Source organism: Falco naumanni, chromosome 1 (genome assembly GCF_017639655.2).
Source record: "Falco naumanni isolate bFalNau1 chromosome 1, bFalNau1.pat, whole genome shotgun sequence".
NCBI classification, from domain to species: domain Eukaryota; kingdom Metazoa; phylum Chordata; class Aves; order Falconiformes; family Falconidae; genus Falco; species Falco naumanni.
In genome coordinates, this window is record NC_054054.1 from 31875234 (window position 1) to 31901366 (window position 26133).

The 26133-nt window shown below is 35.9% G+C and overlaps 1 protein-coding gene across 9 annotated transcripts in view; it reads right to left on the reverse strand.

Annotated features, from left to right (window-relative positions):
• Positions 1–26133, reverse strand: part of RBPJ (recombination signal binding protein for immunoglobulin kappa J region) — a 153763-nt gene that overhangs the window by 11833 nt on the left and 115797 nt on the right. For 8 of the 9 annotated variants that reach the window (XM_040587983.1, XM_040587975.1, XM_040587947.1 and 5 more), the window contains 6 exons: positions 17362–17400; positions 14245–14340; positions 4554–4719; positions 3279–3453; positions 1674–1811; positions 1352–1464 (listed from right to left, as the gene is read on the reverse strand). In XM_040587983.1, coding sequence (XP_040443917.1) covers positions 1352–1464; positions 1674–1811; positions 3279–3453; positions 4554–4719; positions 14245–14333 — 681 coding nt within the window. In that variant the 5' untranslated portion in view covers positions 14334–14340; positions 17362–17400. The remainder of the gene's footprint in view (positions 1–1351; positions 1465–1673; positions 1812–3278; positions 3454–4553; positions 4720–14244; positions 14341–17361; positions 17401–26133) is intronic. The other variant, XM_040587955.1, reaches the window with a different exon arrangement.

Here is a 26133-nt window from a genome sequence, read left to right on the forward strand (position 1 = left end):
ATATCAGTTTCAAGGTTAACTTGTTTTTTCAAAGTTCTTTGCATTAACCTATGTCTGCAAGTTACCTTTTAATTGTATCACGTTCAATCAATCTTATAAGGCAGCATGACAAACGTCCCCAATAGCAAACAAAACAGGAATGTTTAGCCTAATTTGTTTGAATTTATTTCTACCTACAAATAAAGTTTCAGGAATCTCCCTTCGGCAGTGAGAAAATATTAACATGAAGCCCACAAAGTGAGATCCTCTTACTGAAGTTCACGTATGCTGAACCAGATCAGTAGTAACCAGGTCTGGATTTTCCTGTCAATGTGATTTAAAAATAAATTTTTTAAAAAGATCTATTTAAATGATGATTTCACACCACTTACTCTAAACAGGCTATCTTATTTTTTAGTTAAGTTTCATATTGGAGAGTACTTCTCAATACAGTCCTAGTAAAGTATCTCTGGGAAGGGGAACAAAAACCTGCCTGCAGGGAATGTTGGCTTTGCATTGGTGTATTCTAATAATTGTTTCTAGTTAAAAGTAGAATTAGTAAAGCCTTGTATGAAATTCATAATGGGCTGACAAACCACAATTTCACAAAAGGTCTCATATGAAGCATTCACTGTTTATTAACAGTCACATAAAATTCCACTTAGGCTGGCATTAAGTGCATAAAACAGGACAAGAAAAATATAATTATACTTTATTTATAAAAACCATTACTGTGTATCCAGCAATAAAATAATTTTCTTGGTTCACAAGCCTTAATTGGTTATAATCAATTTGGTGTCTGTGACAAAAGGCTGAAATTGTGTCTTTCTAAAAAAGTTATTCCAATGTTCCATATGTAAAACAGACCATATTAATAAATGTCCAAAATGCTTCTGCAAGCTGGTATTGGTGTAATTATGTATCCTTAGAAGTATACAGATTGCTTTTAGATTCAAATCAGTAGAGCATTTTTAAAGTTGTGCTAAACTCAACAAGTGGAATAGTTCTACCGGCTGCAGAGACTTCACTCATCTATTAGGTATCAGTATTTGAAGTATTTTGCTACACTAGAACCTACATTACTGTTTTTAAAAGAGACCTGTTCTTAAGGACAGCTTGCAGATTAACCATTGGCAGTTCTGAATTCTGAAAAATTCTCTACACCTAATTTGCAATCTGTTCTTTGCTTACAGAATTAATCTGAAGATATAAAAATACACTTTTATTAACATGAATGCCATTTTCCATATAAACATATTACCAAAACAAAACATACAAAGTAAAAAATTGTAAACAATGCAAATCCAACTATGCAATTACACTAAGATGCCATCTACAAATTAATTACAGCACTGGAGAAATTAAACTGTACCAGTCTTGGGAGTGCCATGCCAGTAACCGAGCACACAAGTTTGACAGTCTGCCCATAATGAATGTAGCCATCTCTCACTGTGAATTCTTCTCCTTCCGATTCATCATCATCCACTACATGAAAAAGGAATTGTCACATTATTTCTTTTAATCAGTTTTCCTTGATAGGAGGAACATATAACATCACACTATTACAGAAAATATACACTCAATACAAAACAAATCTGCATACGGGTAATTAATATGGAGGAAAAAATGCAGGGCTTTTTTTGTGGGGATGGAGGGAAGTAAGTGAAAAAATATATTGCTTCATTTTTACTTACAGAGGTGAATGTAAAATGCTCCCCACTGTTGTGAGCTGGCATGGAAGTTACCACCTTCTACGTGCAAATATCTCGTGCTAACTGTTTGGGATCGAAGTCTATTAAATAGTGCCACTTTTGTCCCTGATGCAATACATACTGCAAGGAACACATACAGACTTGAGATTATACAATTACTTCATTATTGCATAAAAAAAGTAACAAAAAGTCACAAAAACATTAAAATAAACTGATGAATAGTGGAAATCAAGAAATAATTCTCAACTATTGGTTAATTTTGAAAATATTTGTATTTGTGACAGACCAAAAATAATCACAAAATTACAAACAGGATAACATATACAGTGGCTGCTCTCCAAGGGCATGCTAGTTCACAGAACTTTGCTACTTAGCCATATGAGCCAGTGCTTGCCTGCTGAAAACTCCCTCTGTTCATAGTTCTCCAACAACTGACTGAGCAGAAGCTTTAGCTTGCCCTTGTGCAATACTTAAAGTAACTTTCAGTGATCATTTGAAGTATATTTGAAGTATCAAGAAAAACTGTTCTTACAAATCACAATCAATTGAAAGGAAGACAGTCTAACTATGTAAAATTGTAACCATGCAATCTGAAATTTTCTCAGATCCAAACTTACTTATTCAAAAGACAGAAATGCTAAGCTTGCTCCCCTAAAAAAACCCAATCAGCAACTAGCATTTTGCCATCAAAACAGGCATGTTTCTTCTACTTGGTTCATATTCACTGTCCATCAACACTATCTGTCTGAATACAAAGTCAACAGTGCATACTCTGAACCCACGGGTGTGAACTGCACAGCAACAGATTGCCTTTAGTCATGTGGCAAGCTAGCCGCCCCGAGATCCACATTCCATAGGTGAATGGGTTCCAGCCCAACACAGATGGAAGAGCCTTTTAAAGCACTAGTGAAGAGAGAAAAACAAAACAAACAACAAAAAAAAAGGGTATCTCTTGAGGTGCTCCAGTGGTATGCAGGCAAAAACACGCTGGAGGAAAAGCAAAAATTCTCCCAATTATACATTAGCACCAGAGATCTTTAAGTTGAAAAACATGGTAAGCAAATAAATCTGGGTGAAATATCACCATACAGATTTCTCAACTAATTACTTAATAGGAACTATGCAAAACATACTAAAAGTAAAACCAACATGAAAACGGCATGAGACAGTAAGAAGGTGGCTGTGATGTGACAAAGTGCAGTTTGGATAACACTACGCAACTCATTTGTCACAATCTGAAAGCTATCTCTTTGATACAGATCAAAACATCCTAAGCACCTGATCATGGCAGCTTAGGAGATCCAACAGCTTAGAAAGCTGAGGTAGAGAATTCTTTACACATATGCCCACAAGGATTCGCTCCTCAGAGTAAAGTTTTTTTGCGGACCTTTTATATTTACTAAATAACTAACTGTGCATAAAATTCAACACTTATGCTGATGTATACAGTTCTGAAATAAATTAGAAAAAACAGAAATTGAAGATTTCATTGTATTTACTTTGTAGCTACACCACAGAATACACAAGAAAATTAGTAGGAAGCAAAAATAAATTGCTACATAAAGAAAAGAATTGTAAAATACTTACAGTCTGCATTTTTCAGCGACTGTTTCTTTTTAGAAGGTTTGGAGATTACTTTGATCCGTTTACTGAGGAACACACCGATGTCATCACTATTGCCATAAAACATTTTAACCGATAACATGAAGTGCTTTCTCTTGTCTGAGTCTGATATGTATAATGTTTTGGCAGTGCAATAATTCTGCAGGTGAAAAAATACAGTTGTTTATTCTTTGAAGTCAACCCAGTTCAAGAAACGCCATGTATTTAATTATGAACAAAACATGAAAACTGATGCAACAGTTTCTAAAACAGAGCAGAAACTGCCTTTTCCATCTCTTCCGTATGTGTATTTCTCTGTCTCCGGTTTAGCTTTGTGAAGTTTGGCACCTGACTTCAGTACTTTAGTGTCTTTCTAAAGACCTTTACCAGGACTGGAAAACAGATGATTAGAGACTACAGATGTGTCAAAGCCATCTCTGAGTGGTTAAGAGTACGACCAAAAATTGTATCTGATTAGAGCTATTCAGGCACTACACTGGGCATGCACAGGAGTCTGCCTGTGCAGAGCCAAACTTTTCTCAAAAGGATGGGATAAAGTAACCAGAAAGTTACTTTTGGCCAATTGTTTATACCAGGTTACAATAGGAGCTTAAAAAAAAAAAAGTATCTCAAACTTTTATTATTCTTTTCCTATTCAGCAACATACGAAGCATTTCTAAGTAGACTATGCTGGAAAAACTAGGTAGCTATAAAACAGTGCTTAATAAAACAACCAGCCAAAATGAGCGCTCACACACTGCCAGTTCTATTCCAACTGTTTAAGTCATGACAAATATCTTTTAAAATGTCTTGTAAAAAATAATCTACTAAATTTATTAAGATGCTATTTTAATAGTATTTTTATGCAAAGGGACTTAAAGACCACTTCTAGCAGTAGATGTTATTCAGATACTTCCTTGATAAGATTATCCACTCCTGCAAGCCAGGGAGAGGGATATGGAGGCTTGGGCCAGAAACTGTACTTCAGTTTGATGCCTACCTAATAACGTAAGAAGTTTACTGACTCTGCATCAACAAGCTACAAAGTAAACATTAGTATCCTGCTATGATCCCATGAACCAAATCCACCTACTGGATCATCCCATTTATTTTTGAGGGTTTTTTCTAAACCACTTATGTAGTATCTGCTACAGTGTAACAGAAGTTACCAAAAATAAGCAAGGGTATTCCTTGAAATATGCACCACATAGCTATAATATCCTTTGTAGTAATTTGAGTGGCTTATTACAACTCTTCTACCTTTCCTTCCAAGTTCAGCTGCTGCATTTCTTGGTCGCTGTTTCCTATTCCAATGAAGGCGCAAGGTTGTGACTCTTGCTCAGTGCAACCATCCCGTTCCATTTGCTCTTTTTTTTTCTTCCATCCACTGCCCATAAGGTACACACATGGAGGAGGGCAAAAGAACCTGAAAATGAAAAACATATTATGAGATTACACACAGCTTTCAAGAAAATTCTTCAGACAAACTTCTGTGTATCCAAAGCTTTCTCAGCCCATCCACACTTTGCATTCCAGTATATACATGCACGCCCTTCATTTGCCTTGATTTTCTAAAATGCAAATCAAAAAGAGAAAAGGCAAGGAAAATCAGCATTAGATGCACTGTCACTGAGCATCTTTCCAGTTCAATATATGATAGGTAACAGTTTGCATCTCTATAAAACAAAACCTCTTTCTACCCTTACAAAGAGATTCTCAAAGAAAGTAAAAAGGCTTTGAAAGTGACAGTGTTTTCTTTTGTAGCTGCTTAACATGACGCTCTGATCAGTTCACACAGAGCAGTTCCACAAATTAATTTAATGGACAACTGCTGACCACAATTCCTATACATTTATTGTTTCATCATTAGTAAGGAGGAAGTCTACTCTGTCCAAGCATAAATCTCTTTTCAGTTTTTAAATAGAATAGATGAGTTTACATCTTCATCAGTAACTGCAAAAGATATGATCTAGTCTTTAGCATCACTGACTGAAATCAGTCTAGAAGCTACTTACAGCAATACATTCAAAATTAAAGGCAGCATTATAATGCAATGTATCGATCCTGAAGTTTCTGCAAATTGCTAAAAATGCAAATACTAATCACTTTTGGGTTTTGTTTAGCTGACACCTGCAGTGGTTTTATCATCACTTAGCTAAGATCAAAGATTAAAAAGCAGAAAGAGTAGATCTAGCTGTGAGGCAGAGTCATGAAGGGAGAAAATAACTGAAAAAGTTTTTAATTATTCTATTTATTTCAAATTGGAGAGCAGTGCTTAACTTGGCACTTCTGAAATCCAAATATGACAACTACCTCATACAAGTCTGTAGGTAAGATTTGATATTTTTTTTCCTTTTTTTTTTTTTTTTTTTTTTTTAAGATTTTGCTTGGGACAACTGAATTAATGGATTACTTCCACTAATCGAGGTTTATATGGTATTTAATAGAAGTCAGATTTAGTATGAAGATCAGGTCTAACACTTTATCTCACCTTTCCAGCAAAAGTACCTTTATTTACAATACAAAAATGCTTTTCTAAGTAACAGAATTCTTAATAGATGAAATTAATTCCCAAGTTAATAATCACATAACAATAAATTGTAAGTATTAAGAATCCATGCAAACAAATGCAAAGATTTGTAATAATTTCATTTAATGCACACAAGTAATGTCTATTCTTTGTTAGAGAAACAAAGAAATTTTAAGTTTTACTGTAATTCAAAACATCTTGGTGGTTATGATAATGAGCAAAAATTACATTCTGCAGGCAAAAAAATATAACCAAACTTTCTTTCTTGCCAGTAAATCTACAGTGAAAATTCTTCACTTCATTTCACTCTTTTCAAAACACAACAAAACTGATGATATACCAATATGCATATAGCTTAAATATCTGTGAACGTCTTTCAAAAGTGTTGTGCTCGGGTTTGAAAAAAGCCTGCCTACAAAAGAATTTGTAGAAAGCAGCTCGCCATGTGACATCAAAAGAGCTATGGGCATGTCTGAGAAGCTCATTAAATTAGTGAAACTGCTTCTACAGATTGCTTTTTGAACTTCCAAACAAATGTAAACAAATGCTAGACTTCATTATGATAATCCATTTCAGCAAAGACATATAGCAATCATTTGCCCCTTTTATTGCCTTCACACTATACTGAAGCATAGAAATTTTGATATATATTTATGGAATTATGAATTAAAAGAAAGCTACTTGTAGAAGCAAACATTTTAACAACTCACATTCTCATGTGGTTATTGCATCAGTTTTAACTACTTCTATTTTATTCTTTGGAGTAATTACGGGTCATATGAAGGCTCTGGATATTTTTTTTCTTCCAATTGAAAATGCAGAAGACAGAGAACCAAGGCAATGGGCAGAAACTTGCCAATTTGCAAAGCAGATGTTTCCTGATGGAACTGTCAATTTGAGAAACTACATAATATACTACCTCAAAAATAAAATTTAACACTTTCACAGTAGCAGCACAGGAGAACACTTGCACCAGCTCAGTCACCAATCATAAAGCTGAAATTTATAGTTATCTGAATTAGAATGGGTTACCGTAGCTTTATTGCTATAAGAACAGAAGTTCTGAAATTTGAAAATTACCATGAATAAAAAGAGTAAGCAGTAATAAATGTCACCAAATGGTGCACATGGTATATTCCCTTTTTGCTTTTGCTTCTTATCTTCTGCTACCTGATCTCTCTCTTCCACCTTCCTTCACAAAGATGATGAATGATGCAGTAGGGGTATATTTAAGAACACCAGGGGTTTCTGTTACGTGCCAATTAAATCCTCCCCTTCCTACTACAAATTCTTGATCTCAAAACCAGCAATGAACTTCCTGCTTTTCAGCTGCATTGATTTCAAACAGCACTGGCGACGTGACCTAATTTCCTTCGAATGCTTCTCTACTCTAAAAGAAAAATGATCTTAAGAGGACTTATGTTTGTGAGAGAGACAGTACAACGACAATGGTCAAGATCGTAACATTTGTATGTATATACAAAGTGTATATTTACTTTCTACATGACCAATCTACTTTATGTGCCCTGTATCACCCCACATCTATATGTAAATACCATAACTGTTGTTAAAAAAAAAAATCTATTCTGAGGCTCACCTATTGGTTGCTGCAACTTTCAGCATGTTTTAAGAAAACAGAAACCCAAACAAAGCAAGAAATAACAACTTTAGCATTACACTGAGAAAATTTACACTGTAAGTAATTGTGATCACATTAAAAAAATTTATAGATACAGACAAATATATATACACATGTGGGCAGGAAGAAAGCAACAGAATAAAGTGTCACATTTTTATTAGACTGACAAGGGGACAAGTGAGGGCAACAATCATGCCTAAGTACACTTTAGGAGGCCTACTCTGCCATCCCAGATAGGGGAAACATAATGGTGGTCCTCTACGAACATACTTTTCAAATTGGGATTATGAACTAACTCCAAGGTTAGGAAATGCAATTCTTTTGGGAAGAAACTTCAAGTAACAGGTGCATTCATTCAAGAGTTGGCCTTTTGGGAACCAACTCAGATTGCCAGGAAAAGCACACCACCTAGCTAGTCAGATTCTGAACTCTCAAACTCAAATGTCAATACAAGATCTTTTCAGTGTTCATGGATGTATCCCATTTATTTTCTTCTCAACAATTACAAGCTATTTCCAATAAGAAAATTATACACAGACACAAAATTAATATCAACCTTTATTAACGGAGCAATGCTTTGCAAACAAGAAACCAAACCCCCTGTATTCCATGTAGATATAACACCATAAAGCAAACATCACACATTTACTTTTCTTCCTCATGTATTCTTTTGTGTTCCTCTTAACGGTTAGAACACAAGAAACAAATCTCAACCTTTTTTCATATCCTTTTTCATTTCAGATTTATTCTAAACTAAGTCCTTTGAATAGCTACGACCACTAGATGGCACTGAAGACCTACAAGAAACAAGTCTTAACCCACTGGTGAAAAGAAAACAAGCCACAACAATTAAAGTGCTCTTTTAAAATTAGACCACCGGGAAAAGCCTTGGAAAACTATGACTTATGGAATAAAGAATGACACTTTTGAAACAGAGACGATTTTAAGTTTCGTTAAAACAAAAAGAAAGAGTCTGGACATTCACAATCTGAATGCGTTTTCATATATGTCAGCCTCTCATTCACCCTTCAGATACAGACAAGTACAGACTCAGGGCTTTTTATGTCATATTTACAATCCCGGAAACTCATGTACAGAAGAGATTATTATACAGTGTGAGTAAACTATGAATATCCCCATATTTCCAATTTTCACAGAGGACTGGAGAAAGTGTCTTTGATATGTATAAAGTAACTGCTAGAAACAGGTTCTCTCATTAATAAAACATTTGTGATTAAAATAAGAATTTACATGTTTATGTGAGAGGCTGGCTTTCAGATAACTATAAAGAGGAAAGAGAAGAAGAAAATCACCTCCCCAAAATATGTAAAGTAATTAAGGTAATTTCCAGTATTACTGATGGGAAATAAGGCAGGACAATGTTTGGTGGAACAAATGAAAATACTCTTCCTTTAACCTTTGATTTACAGGGCCTACCTCTCTTTAACCACAAAACTAAAGTAAGACTGAGTAGGAGGTAAAAATTCTTCTGAAATATTCATATGACCTATAGTAAAAAGAAAATTATGTTGGAGGGAATGGCAGCTGTGTCTGGTTCTTCTGAGCCTGTTCAGAATTTTCAGTACAAGAAGTAATGATGGAAAATCATGTAGGATGTCATTTCCTCACTGGATTTGTACCATATTCTCTTAATACCTCTTCTCTATGCAACGAGCAGACTGGCAATTCCTTGATGAATGAGCAGTAAAACAACACAGGACATTATTCTGTGAGGTAAACACCTAACAGCTTGATCTAAAAAACACATGAGATCTGTTAGGGATCAACTCTGTGAGCTCTTTCATTACTGGAAATATAACAATATAACAACCAGGAATGTCTTTCCTGGACAAAACCTATTCCACACTTGTTAGAGCTGCATGGCGAGATGCAGATTCAGTGTTTTTCTACTTTCTGATATAAAGCACAGCGACTGAACCAGGGTAACATTTTGGGATACCAGGTCTCTGCAAATACTTTATGTATTTAACATACTTCTACAACATTTTGTTGTGTACTCCTAGTTTCTCATAAAAGGCTCTCTCCCATACTTCTTCCAAGAATTTGTGATCAGTGTAATTGAAATGATGGAAAGTTTTAAATAAAGTATAACATTGAAATTATGTTAGCCAGGAAAGGTCAGAAGATTGATCTCCAAAAAGTAAAGGGCATCCCCACAGTGCCTTCCTACAGGATAATTTCATGGGCCACTTAAGTAAGGAAAGACCACAGTATTAGCAACCTCATGTTAAGACTCCAGGCTCAGTAACTCAGCAGAGCAAACAGAAGCAAGCTGTTACCCATCTGTTACAACAGATCTGTTCCATCAGACTGATTGGAAACTGAACATTTTTCCATGGCAAAAAAGCCAAGCTGAGATTTGTCTAAGGATGCTCCCCTTTATTCCAAATTACTTGAAGGGAAGAACAAGATAATTAGTGGTTTCTGAGTCTTGACTGCAACAGCAAAGTGGAATAGGTTGATTCTTTGGCACCACCTGGAATATTGTTTTAAATCAGACAATCACCAAAGGAGACAACAAAATACCTTCAGTCAATTCAGGCCAATCAATACACAGAAAATATGGTACTTCAAGTAGAGAAGGTACCCTAAGTGAACTTGCCAAGAAGCAAGGGGAAGAATGAAGATAAAATCAGCTCATGCCATTGCTGCCTAGTTCTGATGCACTCAATGCTTTTTTTCAAACCACAGGCCTCTGTTCATAAAGATTTGCTTTTTCAAATCATCCAAATCATCTCCGTGTTCCTCTTACAGAAGTCTTTGCCTTCAGGAGGATTTATAGGTGCCTACCAGCTGGTTTTCTTTATGTTCAGGGTGACATTAGCAGGGAAATTTTTCCTTTGTACCAGCTGGTCAATTTCAAGTCCTGTTAAGGCAGGAGGTGAGCTTGTCAATTACCTACATTGTTCTGAGCATGAAACTACTCAGCAGTAGTCTTTCCTTCTTAGGAGCTCAAAGAACTACAACATCCACTAAGGAATTCAATGCAACAACAAACAAACGAAAAATCTTTAGGTGCCAAAGTGCTATGAATGAAGTAGTGGAGCCATGGGGTAAGCCCTGGAAAAGGCTATGCTCTCAATAAATAAGAGCGTTAACCAGAGTGCAGGCATAGTCGGTTTGGTCAAGGGAAGTATCTGAGCAGAAATTACGGGAGCTCCTTCACTAACAGACATAAAACAGGACACAGCTAGGCCACTCTCAGGCTAATCAGTAGTGCTAGCGTTTAAACTCCACAAATACCGATTGGCTCAGCCACTGATGAACTACGTCTTGGAATCCAAAACACTTCAATCCTTTAAACCATTGAATGCTCACACTGTTCAGAGTGTGAGACAAATTTCAGTGAATGGTAAATATAAAAAAAAATATGTACAAGAAGCACAAGCCAAACACCCACACTCATCAGGCTTATACATCACCTGAGCTTTTTACCAGCCAAATGCCTTTGAAAGACGACAGCCATCCAACAAGGAACACCAGGCAAAAAGCCTTAAATTCAACTGAAGTCCATCCCTGTGTTTCTTACCCTCTGGCTTCTTTGTTAAACCAAAGAACATTAATGTTGGTAAGCGCAAGGCTAATAAGAAGAGTCCACTCAAAGGAAGAAGCCTCCTTTCATTACTGTTATTTACAGCCAAGTATCAAGAACACTCTCAAATGAACCCAGAATGTCTCCACCCATGCGGCAACAACCTGGAGTTGTGTTTCTGTGAGGCTTATTTAAACCAGACCACACTACGTGAGATCTGCACCGTCTACAGTTGAGTTTTCACCAGGGTATTTCACCATCTACTAAGCTCATCAAAACACTGAAAGGTAGTTATTGTGCCAACCTTTTAATTATGCCATGCAAAGTTTATTAACAATAAATATTTTCCATGACCTCACAACAAAAAAGGTTTAAAGACTGGAACAAAAGGTGGGAACTTGTTTAGCCTTTTCTAAGGTTCTACATTTGCTTTAAAGATGTGTCAAATGTAAGAAATGGTTCCTTTTGTAATCTGAATTCTCACTTACAAAGATAGTGCCATTAAACTTACTCTTTATGGATCAAAAATTAACCAGATCATATCCATGCCATAATAAAGTCCCATGTAAAACATGAAATTTCTCCATAAAAATAGGTTTCTGTCTATAAAGCAGATGTGTATGAAACAACTCACTACAGAAATGGTATGTAATGTAAAAATGCTAAAAACTTGATTACTTGTATAAACCGGCTTTAAATCTTTACTAATTTTGCTCAGTCCAGCAATAAAAAACACCAAAGGGCATGTTCTGCTATCAATAAAACAGAAGCAATTAAAAACACTCAAAAAAGAAAAAAAAAAGAAAGAAGCATCATTCAGTTTCATGAAGGACCTTAGGGCACACATGGATCCAAGGATTTAATAACTGGCATTTTTCTTTATACCAATAGCAACAGGGCATCATTACTGATGCTAACAGTCTGGGAACTAGCAGAACAGTAGCAGAGGCAGTCTAAATGACGTGTCACAATTAAGAAAAACTGAAATATTTAAATTTAAAAGTGAAATCTTAGTATGTATTCCAGACTTTCACTTCATGCCCATACCCGCATGGCAATCACTTCACCATCATATTATTTTCTAACAAATATCGAACCGTTTTCATATTAGTCATCTTTTGGAAAGCTCTGAAATTGTCTACAGTTACTTGACATGCTTCCATTTTCAAAGAGGTGAATTTGAGACACCTTTCAGGAACAAATGCAACTGCGCTGAGACAGGCAAACTGCGCCTCACAAAATCTTAAGTGGTGCCTAAGTCCAGTTAGCAATCATCGCAAACAGTGAGAAACCGATGAATAGTTTACCGAACAAACATTACCACTACTTAGGGTAATGTATGTGCCACAGTTTAACAACAGCATCACGTGAAGTATACATGTATATTCAAGGCAACAGGAATTTCTAGTAATGCCATGAAATGCACATATGAGCTTTCAGAAACTGATAGCAAATAACAATTCGAAACTTTGCCCTGTATTCTTCAGAACACTCATGTAAGTTTTTCAAACACTAATGGAACATTTAATAATCAAAATTACATACTTTATCTCTTTCATTTCTCCCTTCTTTTGACGCAATTTGTTCTCCAAAACACTGATAACACAGGACAACCTTGTAAAATGTTCCTGCCTGCATGAACTGCTCTGGCCTCAGAACACTGCCTGAAGTTACAGATACGCTTTTAGAAAGTCACTTTCTTATCTATAGGCACACCCCCCATTTTTCGGGAATAATACACTTAAGTCATCTGCAGTGATGAGTTCACTATGCAATTCCTGAATGACAATATAATCTGAAAAGATAGCAATCAGAGATGCCTATATTGCTATGCTACATCTTTTGGGCTGTTGAGTTTGTTGCAGAGGGTTAAAGTTACTATTCACTGGTAGTAAGGCCTCGCATTGCAACCCTTCTGCGTTTCAGTGTGGCAGTGACCAAGAAGCCTGTGTAGCTCTATAGCAAACACACAGCATACTTGTCTGCTTCTGTACCCTTTCCCATTCGCTGACTTCCCATTTGATTCTCATCAAGAATTTTAGAAAGATCTAAAAAGTACTTTGAGTAAACAATTCCATGGAGCTGCAGAACCTGGACACGGCCCAAATGCAAGGACTCGAGACACTGGCTAACAGAAAAAACAACATATATTGAAAGACAAGTACTCAGGTACAGAATACTGAAGAACAGTTGAAAATATAGTCTGCATCTCTGTGATTTGCAGACACCAGTAAATGTGATTTAGATCAGCAATGAACAGAGAACTCTGTAGGTCTATTTCTAACATTTCTGTTTTGTAACATCTCTGTTTTCTAACACTTTCATATATAAATATGTTAAAATCTCAAATCTCAGAAAACTGTGAAAAACAATGATGTAACAGACTTACACAACAGTGGCAAAAGAAAAATTAAAACTTCAACACCTTTAATTAATGACCCAAATATGTGGTCTTTTGTGGTGAAAAAATATTAAGAAAGTATCTGAAAACTAATAAAATACTGCGCTATTTATTTTAGTGAAATTTAAGGTAGAAAAGTACCATTTATACTTAGAGAAAATTCTACTTCATCATGAAAGGACTAGAAATCTGCATATGAAGGGCCACCCTATCTGCTTCTACTAGTCATGCAATAAAAACACCACATAGAGAAGACTGCAAGAAATTCACCTTTGCCTAAAAAGCATTCATCCTCACGTTTCCCTGTATATCGTGTCCCTTAGAAAACTTGTTATTTTAACTTGTACTGCATTGATTTTTACAAGAGAATGTTTATCAAAAATATGGTTATGATTGACCTGTCATTCTTTTTAAAGCTATTACAGATCCGATTCAGAAAACCATCTTACTGAGGCTAGCGATTTCCCTTTCATATTAATTTGACATTACTTAGGAAAAAACTCTTCTACAAATAGTCACCATTCATCACCTTGTTTACTCCAGACTTAAAATGGAAGGTTTAAAATTAGAACGATTACAGTTCAATGGAAGAAAAACTTCATCCATCGATGGAGAGCCTGTTGGTAGAAACAGGCATCACTACATTGAATGCCACAGGTTTGCAGCATTTGTTACATAATTAAATTATGTACAAAACACGGTTTGGTTTACGTTTCTTCAGACTACATTAAAATCTGAAGAATTTTGCAATGTTATACACCAGACTACACACTATAGTTCCCCTAGCTGAGAGCTGTAGAGGGAAGTCAGGAAAGAACATAAACTTACCTTTTTTCATTTCCATATGATTTCTGCGCAACTTTCGCATGGAGTATTAGCACTGTTTGATCACCCCGCTCCTTTAGGTAATTCCGCATTGCTTCCCTAAAAATTAGAAGACAAAATAAGCTTTGGAAGTTGTTTTGGTTTTGTTTATAATTACAGTAATTCCAAGACAGCATTAGGACAAAACCCCCAAACATCTGAAATTTAAAAAAGGTAACCATTAATAGGGTCAAGATGAGTAAGGTTTTTTTAGGACAATTACACAGCAAAAAGAAGCACCTATCTTGCATGAAGCTAGCAGTAGGGGTCTGTGGTCATTTACAATTACTATGTTTTCCAGAAAAAAAGACACTTGGTAATATAGAATCATGTCAAAAACAATCACTGCACCATGTTAAAAGCCCAATTTTATGAAGTACCATATCACAAACATTTGATTAGAACACACTTGATTAAATCAATATTGTCTCCGTAACCAATTCAGTCTCTCATAGTAACAACACATTGTTCTGAAAGTTTGTTTGTTTAAGCTATTAACTAAGTGAAAAGTTTATATAAATTTCTTTTAATTGTGGAGGTACTAAGAAAAAGTTAAATTTTTCAGCTTATTGTTTTGTCTGGTTTTCTAGAGAAAGCTTCTACTTCCTGCATACAGTCAGGTAAAAAAAGATAAATTAGATTTTCTATCATTCCTCATCACTGTAATGACAGATGTCACATAAAAGCTATAATTACTTCAAACACACCAACAGCAATTCCTTGAGAGAAGATAGCAATACACCCTATCATTCTTCTGTATAATAATCTAACTGTTCATTAAGGAGCATGCCAAATTCAACACCCTAGGGTTTAGCTGTGTCGGAGTGCTGACAGGAACACTTTTAAGTCCCTGAAGGAGCTTTTGCAGGTTGAATGCCCACCAATGCACTCATCTTCAAAGTCATCAACCAGAGAAACAAATTATGAATTTAACAGGAAGTTACATGAAGAGATGCAACCCTACAGAAGAGGGATTTCCCACCCTTGATCTTAATTACAGCTAACATTGGTAAACCTGATGTTTATCCATGAAAGCACAGGTGGAAGAATTGTCTCAAAGTGTACAGACTTACTTTATTTGCAACCATTGTTTAAGAATATATTTTAAGCCACAAAATACAATTCAATGTGAAATTAATTTAATACATTTAATTATAGTATGTATTAGCTGCATTTAAGTGGTTTAAAAACTTTCTGACAATCTGAAAGACTCTTAATTATTAAAGAGTACTTTCATACTAAAAACTTTTGTCTTGACTACCATTCAAACATCACTCAAAACCAGCAACCCATGCACAAAACCACTAGGTGCTATCTAATGTTTATTTAGCATTGTATGAGGAAGAAATTCTGCCTTTTCTACCGGTCTGTTGCTACAGTGTACAATCCAAGCTCCTACAAGAACTAGGAATGTTCCCCTCCAACCAATAAAAAACCCAACTCACTATTGCAATTCTTGCACAACATTTTTCATTACTAATCTTAAAACTCTCAATAAAGGTAATGCTATTATAGGTTACATCTAAAAACAACCAGCACAGTATGAACAAAGTAGTGCTGTTCCACCAGAGCTCGCACAATGATGAGCGCATTATTAGACAAACAGGACTGCCTTTCCACAAAAAAGCAGAATAATTTTCCAACAATTGAACTAAATGCCTTTAACAGTTTACAGGCACATTTTTTAGCATTACATAAACAAATCGCTCTTAAAAATTTGTGTCTTCTCTTCCATTTCAGCATTTTTCTCTTTAGAAGAAAAAAGTTAGTTTGCTTGTTTCCAGCCTCTATCAGCATAAAGGTTTACAAGCTATTGCTCTGAAGGATGGCTACCAGTTCAGATACCTACCCTGTACTCACCTAGCACATCTAGTAGCTAAAATCCTGCACATGAAATTCAGAGTCACTATAGTTAATTGAAAATTTAGTTTACACACCTTACACTGATTAGTCATTATTTTTTGTTGGGTTTTTTAAATCATAGAATATAAATTCTATTAGTAATTTCAGGGTAATGCTAAAAGGTGTTACTGTTTAAGATGGAAAACACTGCATTTCTTAAAAAATATCGTTAAATATCCCTGAAAACAGGTAGGCCAACAGGAAACAGCAATGATTCTTAATTACTCATCAGTCAGTATAAATCAATTTTGCATTGAAATGAAGTTTAACACAAGCTAACCTGAAGCTTACCCAGAAATGTAATGAGAATCCCCAGCACAAAATGTAAATGCTCTCCCCCATCCTGTGCTTCACATGAGGCAACATAATTTCATCCAAAACAGAAGTAGGCCATAGTGACAATGGGTTTCCATGTCTACAGCACTATTACCACACAAAACTAAATAAAAAAGCACATCTTCTGCACTTCAAGAAAACAGTAGATTTTAGGCTTAGTAATCGACACAATTTGTGGCACAGAATAATAATTATTTGCATAGACTATGTTGCAGTGGTTTGAAAAAATGGTGACTACTTCACAGTTTCTGGTATAAATGCTTCCCAGACAGACCAGGAGCAAATCAGGCACAGTACTCCAGTCAGTCTAAACACTTTTCAGAATGGATTGACTTGATCCTACTATTTGATGCTATCTCTGGCTGTTTACATTTCAGCAAAAATTGGTTAAGATCACTCCTTGACAGCACTGTGTTCATTTTGCTCTTACCTGCTGCATGACCGTAGTAATGTAATAGTTGAATTTTGGCAGTAAAAAGTTATTTTACATGACCGCACAAGACACTTTTACTCAAGGAAAAAACCCCAGCTCATTCCTGATAATTTAAAAATAGATTTTAGTTTTAAATTAGATGTAGATTCACATCCTGCTGAATAATCGACAATAACTGATACATGCAGTCAATACCACTTCTAAAAGGGGATTTGGGTATCATATTAAAAACAAGCCACTTGCTGTTCATAATCTTACTACTGGCTGCTGACTGCATATATTAATTGAAAAGCTTTGATATTGAAAATTCTAGGGTTAGCAAGACTCAATTTTTTAACTTAGAAATCCTCCTGACAATGAAAATGGTAACTTTAAAAAATTGTTAAGACCAGCATTTCTTTAACGGTTACCTGGTGAGCCGTTTCGGTTGAGGTCGCTCTCCAAATTTCCTGAAAAAAAGAAGAAGTTGCTAATTTAAACCAAAAGTGTTCAGTCACAATTTTACAGTGAATTATTATCCCAATTTTATAATTTTTGAAAATGCACTAGAATTTGGTGTCTTTTCCTTAGAATTTCCTCAGTAGATTACTATTGAAATATCAACCATATCCTTGCAACATCTTTTCCCACAATAGCAGAGCCTTTTTTTATTTGGAATACTAAGTAACTTTCTTTGCTAAAATCACATATACTTTCTCTGTTTTGAAAAGTTGAAATATGACAAGTATGTAAATAACCAGGAAATCTTTGCCACAGTATTGACCAGATGTGCCAACAAAAAGCAGTATTATCAACATACAGAAATGAACAGGCTTATCTCCAAGTTGACAAATCACAGCTAATTCCTCCCATCACAACTTCTCAGAAAACTGTTTTTCCTTAAGGACTTCTTATAAAAAGGATTACAAAATATTTCATATGTGCTGGTACAGAACTACAACAAGAATCTTTCTTGTGGAGTATAGCCAAGCATGATCCTGAAACATCCTGTTAATACACTTAACTTTTCTAGCCACAAAGCGTTTGAGACAGCTGTATTTCTTTCAGTGCTTTAACACTGTTCTTGACAGAGAACCTTTACACTAGTTTAAGACTTTCCACAAAAGTCTTTACTTACATAAGGCACTAAATTGACACTGGGCAGAAACATTTTCATGAACAAAAACATCCTCAGATTAAACCAAAACGGTCAGGTAAAAGAACTGAAAACAAGGAGGGCTGTACCCAGCAATGTACATCTGCTCAACCTAGTAAGGAAGTATAACCACAATCTAAATAAGGACAAATAGGGAAAGGGGGTGTGAGGGGGGGAACTTACCAAACCCCACCTTTCTTTCTAAAAATTAACTGAGGCATAAGAAACTATAGTTCTGCTGTCAGTGTTCATAAATACCTCTACGACTTGCCAAACTCTTTGATAATAAGTAGGCATCTCTTTCCCTTCATGCTTCCTGTAAAGTGAAAAATCCCTCTTCTAATATTGCCACACAACACTGTTGGAGGCTCCCCAGGACAAGAACTTGATCATTAAATGATGTGACAAGAAATTCCCCTGTTCGTGCCGTGGATCTGTCCTGAACTCTACAGCAAATGGTGGTGGAATAATTTGATACATTCCAATTTCATCTGAGTAATTCTAGAAATATACGAAGTAAAAATACATAGCTATTGCCATTTATACAGTTGGGCAGAATAGCACTCTCCTGAAAAGACAGTTACAAGAAGACTCAGCAAATTTTGAAGTTATTTTTCAAGACTTGAGAAATTAGTCCTCTAAAGTACTGGCAGTCCACTCTATGTTGAGGAACTGAATAAACAAGATGAAGCCAATTTTTTTTTTCCTTGTTTAAACAACGAAATCAAAATTTATTTTTTCAACCAGACAGAAGTTCCTTTCACATTTTATTTTGCTGTTGGTAATACACTGTTCACTTGTTTGGCTTTAACTTTAAATGAAACAAATTCTTCCTACAAGATTTGTTATATATACTTTAAATTTCAAGGTATACTGGACATGTACTTCATTTATACTTTTCCCTATGACATGTATCACTACACTGTCATATTTGTGAATGCAAAGAGGTAACCAGAAAATCCAAACAGCTTTGCAGCCTGGCAGAAGCAAAGTTATATATATGCTTCTAGCACTTTTTGGGATGTGCCTACATTCATCTCCTGAGCATGCCCTGTGCCTCTGATTTTTTCCTTGGATTAACGGTGTGGGTAGATGTGTGTATTCTACCTCCTCGGTACTATCTATATAGTTACTGTTCTCCCCTGAAGACCTAGGATCATTATATCTGGCAGAGGATTCACCTGTCTGTGACTCACCGACTAGACAACAGATTACCTTTAAACAATACTCTACAGTTAAAAAACACCCCTATAGATCAGCTGCCTGATTTTGGGTAGAAATACAGTCTTTAAATCCCTCTGCACATTTTAATCCACCACAAAAAAAAAATAAGGAGGTGCCCATTTTGGAGCAAAGCAGGCATTATGCACACCACGCTTAGACTGTGGCCAACTGATCCAATCCAAGATGAGGAAGACACTAGTAAATCAGAAACAGCACCGATACAAAGAAAACTTCCCAGACAAAAACCTTACACTCTCCTAAGGCAACATCTATCCATGGGGAGCTCTTGCACGCAGCAGGTGCATTCCCCTTGCATGTACACTTATTGCTGTCTAAAGAGAACCTTTTTAACAAGGCATCTACACAAAACAACTGCAGTCACTTTAAGAATCATTTAGGCTGGGGAAGACCTTTAAGATCATAAAGTCCAACCATTAACGTAGAACTGCCAAGGCCACCAGTAAACCATGTCCCCCCACCTTTTTCTTTAGTCAAATCCTGAATCCACAGCACCTGAAAAAGTACAAAATTCCTCCTTCAGAGGCAGAGCTAAAGCACTGAGAAAAGTATGATGGAGATGCACCAGGTGCACAGGTTAAACTCTAATTATCTGATGTTCAGTGAAGTACCTTTGTTAAGTCACATGCCAGCCTTCCCTAGCCTCCTCCATCCAAAATAATGATGTCACTGTAATCAACTTGTCAACGCATATAAATGCTACCTACCCTTGGCAACATGGCATCATCCAAGGAGATGATGCAAACTAACCTTGGTAGAACTTACTATTTTTTCAGTATACATTAAAGGGAGAGGTAGAATAGGAAGAAATTACATATTAATATTTAATTACTTTAAGTCCTATTTTTTACTGTCTATAAATTAAATTCAGCTACTTTTTCCTCAGTAACGTCACCCCAATTAAGGTGATGGTAACCTACTCTAGCCTTGGTGTCAATGAACAGCACCACCTCAAGATCATTTCAAAGATCCCATAAAGGTTCTTCAAAACTAAGAACTCTTAAGACTTGACTTACAATCCACTTACATTTGTAGACTTTTTCACAGGGATAACTATATTTAGGAAAAATTAATGAGACTTGTACAGGAATAAAATAAATTATTTAAGTAAGTGACCAATATGTACATGAATAAGGTTGATTGACATTGCATTCTTACACATTCAGTAAAATACCTCCCCAGCTCAATAGCAATAGTCAAAGAAGTTAGCATTCCAGAATGACTGAGAATGGAATAGGAAACACAAACATTATCATGCAATAGCATTATTCTGCCACACATCCACAGTTCTGAAAACTGCCTGAAGTTCACTGAAAACGTAGCAGGAAAAAAGTTCTCAGAGTAATAAAAGGTATCATAAAAATCAATATGGATGATCAATAGTTTTCAGAAGCAGTTGGCTAAAACTCTTTAGCCTTCAGTGAGAGTGACAGCATGACAGAGAAGTGACAAACTTACGGGAGTAATAAGACATGCAACATGTGAAAAGGAGATAGTTATCCTCTCTCACACAAACACAAGAATTGGGAAATAGATCGAATATCTGAAAATTTCATTTCAGAATAAAAAAAAATTCCTTGCTCTACAAACACTGCTGTAACTAGTTGTGAAGCATATTGCTAGAGGAAATTGTGAAGGCTAAAACCACAAATTGACTCAAAAGATTAAACAAAAATCTGGTACAAAACTCTCTTGGCTTCTGTTAAGCATAGGTGTACATTTTCCAATATTATGCTGAAGAAAACCTAAACCATGTTCCACCAGCAGCAAAGACATTACTAGAAGAAAAAAAAACCCAAAACAGTTTACATTTACTGAGCCTTTTATATCCTTTCCTTAACCATCCATTACTGATGACTAGAAGGCATGGTACAGTATGTATATTCCTATGAACCAGATATATTCCACTACAGCAACTGCATCCAGGATGCCAGATTTTTTTGGTCACATTGCAAACTCCAGATACACAAAGACGACATGAAAAGAAATTTTTAAAAAAAGTATCACATGTATTTCATTTAATGGTTCATCTGGTTTACTCCTTCCATACGTCTGCAACTTCACGTAGTTATCTGCACTGATAACGCAACAACAAAAACCATCTAGTAACTACCATGTAGAAGAAAAGATTAAGAGGCTTTTTAATTATTCTGATGTCAGGACAGCTGATTTGAAAGTGCAAGAAACATTATCTATGGTTTTGTACTAAATGACATTTTATATCTATGATTGCTATAATTTCAAACTTTCATATTTGACTGGCATGTGGAAAAATGAGCCAGTTCAGACATTTCAAGGTTACCTGTTAGAGATGACAGAGACTGCACCATTTTTCTTACGTAGGTTTTCTCTGGATTTCACTGTTCTGGAATTTCTTTTTGTATTCAGTATTTCTTTTCTCCCTCTTTGTTTAGATCTTGAAAGGTTGATGGATAACAAAAAAATACACTAGAGGAAACTAAAAAGGTATCATAGTTCTACTCCTGTAGTAGTACTGAACAAGGTAAATATATGTAACTTGAAATATTAATTATAAGCTATATATTATATCTATCTGAATGCTCAGGAAGTTCCTTTCCTGATTTTTTTTTTTAAATTTTATTATCCAAGACTAAGGTCTGTTTCAGGTGTACTGTACTGGAATTCTGGATATACAGTCAAGAGTCCAGTTGACATTTCAATTCACAAAACTAACTCAGTGCAAGCTATTTTATTGATATTTCCCTAACACACTGCACTGCAAACATGAGTGTGAGCATTAGTCACACTGTAATCACTTGTTCCTAGTCCTGTACTTTCTCCAATAATTTATATTCCATTATGTCACGTATTTTGTCTTCTGATGCTTTGCATACATTAATTTCATTTCCAAATTTTGCACTCTAGGCATAACTTTTCTCCTGTATCATGCCCCCAATCATTCTTTTCAAGTCCATTCTTTTCATGTAGCAAGCCCCAGTTTGCTATTCAAAGTTTTATTCAAACTTCTTTTCCCCATTCACAGAATGGGAAATGAACTTTCTCTCTCTCTGTTTTTTTTAACCTTTACTGCCCTTCAAGTAACCACGGAAATTAACAACTGCACTAACATTAATCTTACAAGTACACTAACTAGTTTTTCTCAAATCTTAGTATTCTCAAGTTAGGTAAAAAAAAATGACACAACGTATAGGGTAAGTTTCAAATATTTTCAGAAAATATCAGAATTCTAAATCCTATTTGGAATGCCTAGCTTAGATACAATACATACTATGCTATAGTTTTCTATGGCTGCAGGAGTATGAATTTCCACTGTTTTCCAGCATCTACAAAGGAGCACAAAGAAAATCTCAGTAGTTATATGCCTCTACTAAAAGCACCAAACTTATTTTCTGCTATACAGTCTTACTTTCTGGAGATAAACTTAACTATTTTGGCTGGTTTTTGGTTGATTTTGGGTTTGGTTGGGGTTTTTTTTTTTTTTGTATGTGTCAAGTCAGCTTTGGAAGGAAAAATAAGTAAGACAAAATTAACCAAGACAGTTTTGCCATTTGCAAGAACAAATTATTTAAAAAAAAAAATAAAAATTACATTCTGTCCCATCCTCAACTTTAACTGAAAATCTGTGGTCACTAAACTGCTCTAGCATCCTCCTGACTGGAATATGAAATTCCAATTTTTCCAGTATTAGCCTTCAGCCAAGAACATCCTTTTTATAGTCCCCGAGAAAATCCGTTCACCTTTATTTACTGAGCACAGAAGCCTTAAAGAAGTATTTCCACGACATCAGAGACAAACTTTAGCAATTTGCCTTAAGAATTCTATCTTCTCTTGGACTATAGACTGACACAAATTTTGGCATCTAGTAGGAATAGCATGGATCTTTCGGTAAATAACACTCTCCAGAGAGGCAAAAAGCAAAAGGGAGTTGTCAGATTTGAATATAGCAGAAATAACAACTGAGAAGAAAGCAAGCATGTCGGAGAGGCCAACATGGGAGAAATAGCAGGAAGAGTGAGGACTGGGAATGGGAAGACATGAGTGGCAAACTAAGATCTGCTAGACAAGAAGAATGGGCCTGAGAATATTATGGGAGATGAGGCATCAGAAAAGCCTGTGCCAAGGCAAAACATTCAGTTTCAACCCCAAAATATACAAAGACCAGTAAAAATACTACAATTACTGCTTCGTCTGTTGGCTTTTTTTGTGATAGAAATTTTCATCATGTTTTAAAATTTTCAACTTTGAAAACCAAAATACCTGCCTTACCCTGAAGAATCCAAAACCGTACTACAGCAAATATCCATGTGTTGAGATCTGAGTCAAGATCTCTGCCTTTTCTTTTTGTCTTACACAAGCATGAAGAGATCATCATGGTTGTTGGGGGCTAAGCCTGGTAGGCAACTAAGCACCACACAACTGCTTACTCCCCTCCCCCCATCAGACAGGGGAAGAGAAAAGCATCAGTAAAAAGCAAGAAAACTTGTAGGTTGAGCTAAACATTGTTTAACAAATGAAGAAGTGAAAGAAAGAAACAAGCTAATCGCTCATCACCTCACATGGGCAGACCGATGCCAAGCCAGTTCCCAAGCAAAAGCTGGGTAACTTTTCTCTAAACCCCTCTCCTCTCCATTTTATTTCTGAACACATTATAAGGTATGGAATATCTCTTTGGTTAGTTTGGGTCATCTGTCTGGTTGTGTCCCCTTCTCATGTCTTGTGCACCCCCCAGTCACTGTGGGGGACAGACACGGGACAGAGTGAGAAACAGAGAAGGCCTTGACGCTGTGCAAACACCGTTCTGCAAGAACTAAAATATTACCACGTTATCAGCACTGTTTTGATCACAAAGAACACAGCATCATACCAGCTGCTATGAAAAAAAGTAACTCCAGCCAGCCAGACACCATACAATGAGAATACTGAAGAAAAATGGATGCTTTCTACATGGGAAAAAAGTGTTGGCTTTTCAAAAGGCACAGAGGACCTGTTCATTGGAAAACTTTCACTTCAAAATGTCCGACTGCCAAATCAGTTGCAACTGGACCTACACACTTGATGCTTTTGACTGATCTAGCAAGGACCTAACATAACTGAATAGCAAAACCAATTCTTTATTAGTCTAGCTATATGGTAGAACATATCACAGTATTTGCTGCAGAACACATTACAGGAACTCTTTAATAAGCTACAAGAGATGAATGCAATACCTCAATATGGATTCTGGAAACAATCCCCAGGCAAGTGCTCACACAGAAACTTCCCTGGAAGGAAGTTATCCCATAACTGTTCAGTGAAATTGTTCCAGCTCCTCCTCCTGAAGCACAAATCTCTCAACATTGTCAGAAATAAGATACAGCAATCACTAATCCAAGGCAGAATTAGACCCAGAGACTGACTCGAGTAGCAAGTTCCACTTTCCTTAATCAAAGCTGTCAAATAAATGGGTTTTGAGACAGTGTGCTTCACACAGGCTTACTAGGGGATAGAAATTATTAAGAATACTAAATTAAATACAGAATAGAGTGACTAAAGAAAGTTTTTACTTCCTCAGAGGAGGTCAGAAGAAAACAATGCTGGAAACAGGAGGAGTCTAATGTAAAGAATTTCAGATTTTTATATAATCTCTAGAGAAGTTTCAGAATACACTGTGCAACTCAGAAAGAATGAACACAAGAAATTCCAATCTCTGCTCTCTAATGATATGAAGTGACAATGAAGTTTGGTGAGAGGTTGAAGCAAAGTTCCAACATTTCTAATATCTACCAAATAGCTGGTACCCCAAAAGCCATTAAGTGTGACAGGACTGGGAAGGAAGAAATACTGCCATTTCAACTACTATAGATATACTGTAGTTAGGAGTGCAGCAAAAGAAACCTCTGTGCTTTGTTTAATCCCAGTTCTAAAAACACAGCCAACTTTCAGATGCAACTTTCTCCTAGACCTCTTACATAGCCACGAAACCTGTGAAAATGTGAAGAGATTGTGGCTGGACAGTGAGACAAAAGCCTTTTAAAGGAAGATATTAAAATAAGACAAGTCATTTACAGTTTTTCTTCTATTGTTCTCCCTCAACATTAAAACAACTTCTACATATCTGGTAAGCTAGAAAGCCTTTCAAATGTACTTTCAGCCCTTGGCACAAGATGACCCTCACCATAACAAGGCCTATTGCTTCTACTCTAAGAAACAAAAATTATTTTCAAATAATTCAAGTTGCTGTATGACCAGTTACCACAAACCTATCAAATGTGGTATACTACAAGCTCACCAGTACATGACCTCACTTGGTTCACTTGGCCTACTAAGGTTATCTAAGGAAGTAAAATACTAGGTTTTCTAGTTTTACGTTTAAAGTTTGAGGATTAATATAAAAGTATTCCTTTTTTTCAGCCATTAACAGAGACGTCACCTGAGAAAAGCTGAAAGATGGATTCAAGCAGCAAACTGGGACTCTGTTTTCTCTCTTTCTTTTAATTCTCTATCCTCTGTCCATTTCCAGCTTCAATTTGCTTACCACAGAAAAATTAGCGAGGAACTTAAGCAGTATTGAGGAAAGTTCATACTCATGGACTTTAAACAAGCTAAAAATTATCAAAGCCAACATATATAGAATGGTGTCCATGTACAGGGCACACTGAATAGTTCTCAGGAGCTATACCTTCATCTTCCACTTGTTAAAAACATTCCATACAGGTTAAGCAATATACTGCAATCCTACTTAGTAAGACTCAGCTACTCCACATCAGGCTTACTTTGTTTTTGCAGATTTCTACATTTAGAGTAACATGTTATATGAAGAGTAAAAGCAAGGCAGAAGAACATT